Genomic DNA, 3067 nt, shown 5'->3' with positions numbered 1-3067 from the left:
AACACTTCAGTATGTATGTGTTTAAGAAGTGAAACCTACATAGATAAGGTGTGGAACTGGTGTCCTTGAGTGCCGTCATGTTTGTTGATACGTGGCCCAGAATTTCATTTACTTGTTAAGAATCTACCTTGAGAGTGGTAGGGGGATTTTTCTTACTTGTTAATGCAGCCATGTCCCTCTATTCTAATATGATTAAACTTTACAACATCTACATATCTTATAAATCTGTAACTCAGTGACATTTGAAAGTTTAAGTGAAAAGAGAAATTTTAAATACCAGTTTTCAGGATGACTGTATGAGATCTTGATCTATCAGGTAAGCTCTTGTCAACTTCTTGGAGGAGCTTTTCCTTAAACTGTCCTAGTATTCCTACTGTATGAGAAGGTGCCCATACTAAAGCCAATAAAAAAAAAGCTTGATTTGTAGCAAATAAACATGCATGTCCTGGCTTTCTTTTCTAGCAGCAATCAGAAACGGAGACTGTTCATCTGTTTATCCCAGCCCTATCAGTCGGTGCTATCATCGGCAAGCAGGGCCAGCACATCAAGCAGCTTTCTCGCTTTGCTGGAGCTTCAATTAAGGTACTGTTCCACCATATGTGGCTCTCCGGTTGTTTAAGTTACAGAAACATGAATCTTCTTGCCACTTTGTAATTTGAACTGAATGTGGAAGAACCTATTAGGGTTACAAAGGATATGAAGAAAACCCCAAACAACAGTGGCTTACACCAAGGAGGTTAACTTCTCTGTGCAGAAAACACATCTGGAGGTGAGCATCGGAGCTCAGTGGTGGCTCTGCCCCACCAAGTCCTTGGATCTAGGTTCCTTCCAAGTCACCTTCTCCAGGTACGGTCTTGGTCCCTCATGGTTCCAGATGATACCATTCAGGGCTCCAAGAATCATGTCTGCTGTCCAGCCAGTAGGAGAGAACACAATAAAGAACTTTTCTCCAACAGAAGTTTCTTATTAGCTGCCATGGGATATTTCTGCCTATATTCCATTGCCCAGAACTTGGCCAGACAAAGTTGATGGGGCAGCAGGGAAATACAGGTTATGCGTAGTCAGCTAAACATTTGATAACAACAGAAGGTAACATACCAGAGGACAACTAATGGTGTCTGCCATAATAGATAACTGTGTGTTCTGAAGATTCTGTATTTTGATGCCTTATTTAAGGAAAATAAAGGTTGGCCAGGTGCGGTGGTTCACACCTGTAATCTCAGCACTTTGGGAGGCCAAAGCAGGCAAATTTCTTGACCCCAGGAGTTCAAGACCAGACTGTGCAACATGGTGAGACCCCATCTCTACAAAAAAAAATTTTTTTTAATTAGCCAGGCATGGTGGCATGCACCTATAGCCCCAGCTACTTTGGAGGCTGAAGTGGGAGGAACAGTTGAGCCCCGGAGTTTGAGGCTACAGTGAGCTATGATCACACCACTGCACTCCAGCCTGGGCTCAAACTAAGACTCTGCCTCAAACAAACAAAGGAATGTGGTGGGCAGTATCTTTGAAACTTATGGTGCAGAGACTCCTAGAGTGTGTTGCATACACAGGAAGCCCAGGGAGTTCTGATGCAAATGGACCAAGGACTATGCTTTGAGTACCACTGGTGTAGTGAACACAGGCAATAGAGGCAGACCCAGCTCTCCTTTTAGCTATGTGATCATGGGCCAGGTAACTCAACTTCTCCAGCCTTTCATTTCCCCATTTGTGAAGTGGAGGTAATACTTCATCAGGATGTGGTGAGGATTAGCTGAGCGACTGCATGTGGAGGTCTCCATTAGGGCCAGACACAGAATCAGTACATAGTATATAGTATATAGTATATAGCAGGAGGGAGGCCTAAATGGTGAACCCACAGGCACTGCTGCCTCTCCCTAATTTCCTTCCAGAAGGCTTTAATTCTGCATTTCAGCCAGTCAGCGTGCAAATGTTAGGCTGGTTGGCCCAAGATGCCTGTAAATGATATCTGAAAGTATTGTAACTTGTTGGGTCTGTTGCAGATTGCTCCAGCGGAAGCACCAGATGCTAAAGTGAGGATGGTGATTATCACTGGACCACCAGAGGCTCAGTTCAAGGTATGTACTCTAAAGCATGTGCTGTGTGCACAGGTAACAAATGCACGGGTGCTCATAACCTGGTTTCTTCCTTAAATATGTCTAAATCTCAGAAAGAGTCCATGGAAATTCTTAGAGGAGAGTAGAATCATACTCAAAATTACATTTCAGAATTAACCAGAAGTCTTTGAGAGCTCTGTATTGGTTGCTGGGTTTACCTCTCAAAGGTGAATTTGCTTAATGTCCTGTAGTCCTATGCTAAGGTTAGACCTTAAAATTTACAAACCTGTCAGGTTAATATGCTTTGGAAACTTGTTCCCAGATGTTTTCCCACCTGTTCCTGAGATTCCCTAGCCTTGAATTAAAATGCCCCCTTTTTCCTCTTACCCTTGGATTATCTCTGTTAGACCTTGCCCATAGACACTCTACAAATTGCTGTAATCCTTGGGATCTTAGAGGTAGGAATGGCAAGAGCTCTTGCAGCATTTGTCCTGGTATGAACCACTGCACATGTTTATTGGGATTTGAGGTCTTTGGAGCTGCTGTACCTTTCAATGTCTACTGAGAGGTGATACAGCAGAGACTTGTCAGTCAGGCTGCTAGTTCAAATCCTAGCTCTGTCATTCGTGCTGTATGACGTTGGGCAAGTTTTTCTGGCTGGTTTCTCATCTGTAAAACAGGGATAAGAGCACCTACATCCTAAGGTAGTTAAAGGTTTATACAATATATGAAATGTTTAGAATGAAATGTTTAGAATACAATAGAAAGTTTAGAATAGTAACACATAGGCAGCACAAAACTAGTGTGCTGAGGGTATTCAGCAGACTCTGGATGAATGACTAAGACAATGCCAAATTCATAAAACATTCCTTTTAGTGAATGATGTCTCCCATAAAATGTAGTGTGGGTGTCTTGTCTTAGCTGCCTTCTTACACAGCCACTAAATGTTCTATTTAACCTTAAGCCTTAGCTTTTTGGGTTTTTTTTTTTTTTTTTTTTTTTTTTTTTTT

General features: G+C 42.2%; 1 protein-coding gene across 1 annotated transcript in view; it reads left to right on the top strand.

The window, feature by feature from the left end:
* IGF2BP3 (insulin like growth factor 2 mRNA binding protein 3) overlaps positions 1 to 3067 on the top strand; it is a 159762-nt gene that overhangs the window by 150995 nt on the left and 5700 nt on the right. The window contains exons 11-12 of the mRNA XM_017526986.2: positions 466 to 582; positions 2004 to 2078. Coding sequence (XP_017382475.1) covers positions 466 to 582; positions 2004 to 2078 — 192 coding nt within the window. The remainder of the gene's footprint in view (positions 1 to 465; positions 583 to 2003; positions 2079 to 3067) is intronic.

This window comes from Cebus imitator, unplaced genomic scaffold (genome assembly GCF_001604975.1).
Source record: "Cebus imitator isolate Cc_AM_T3 unplaced genomic scaffold, Cebus_imitator-1.0 Scaffold45, whole genome shotgun sequence".
NCBI classification, from domain to species: Eukaryota; Metazoa; Chordata; class Mammalia; order Primates; family Cebidae; genus Cebus; species Cebus imitator.
This window is presented reverse-complemented; position numbering and strand designations above follow the sequence as displayed.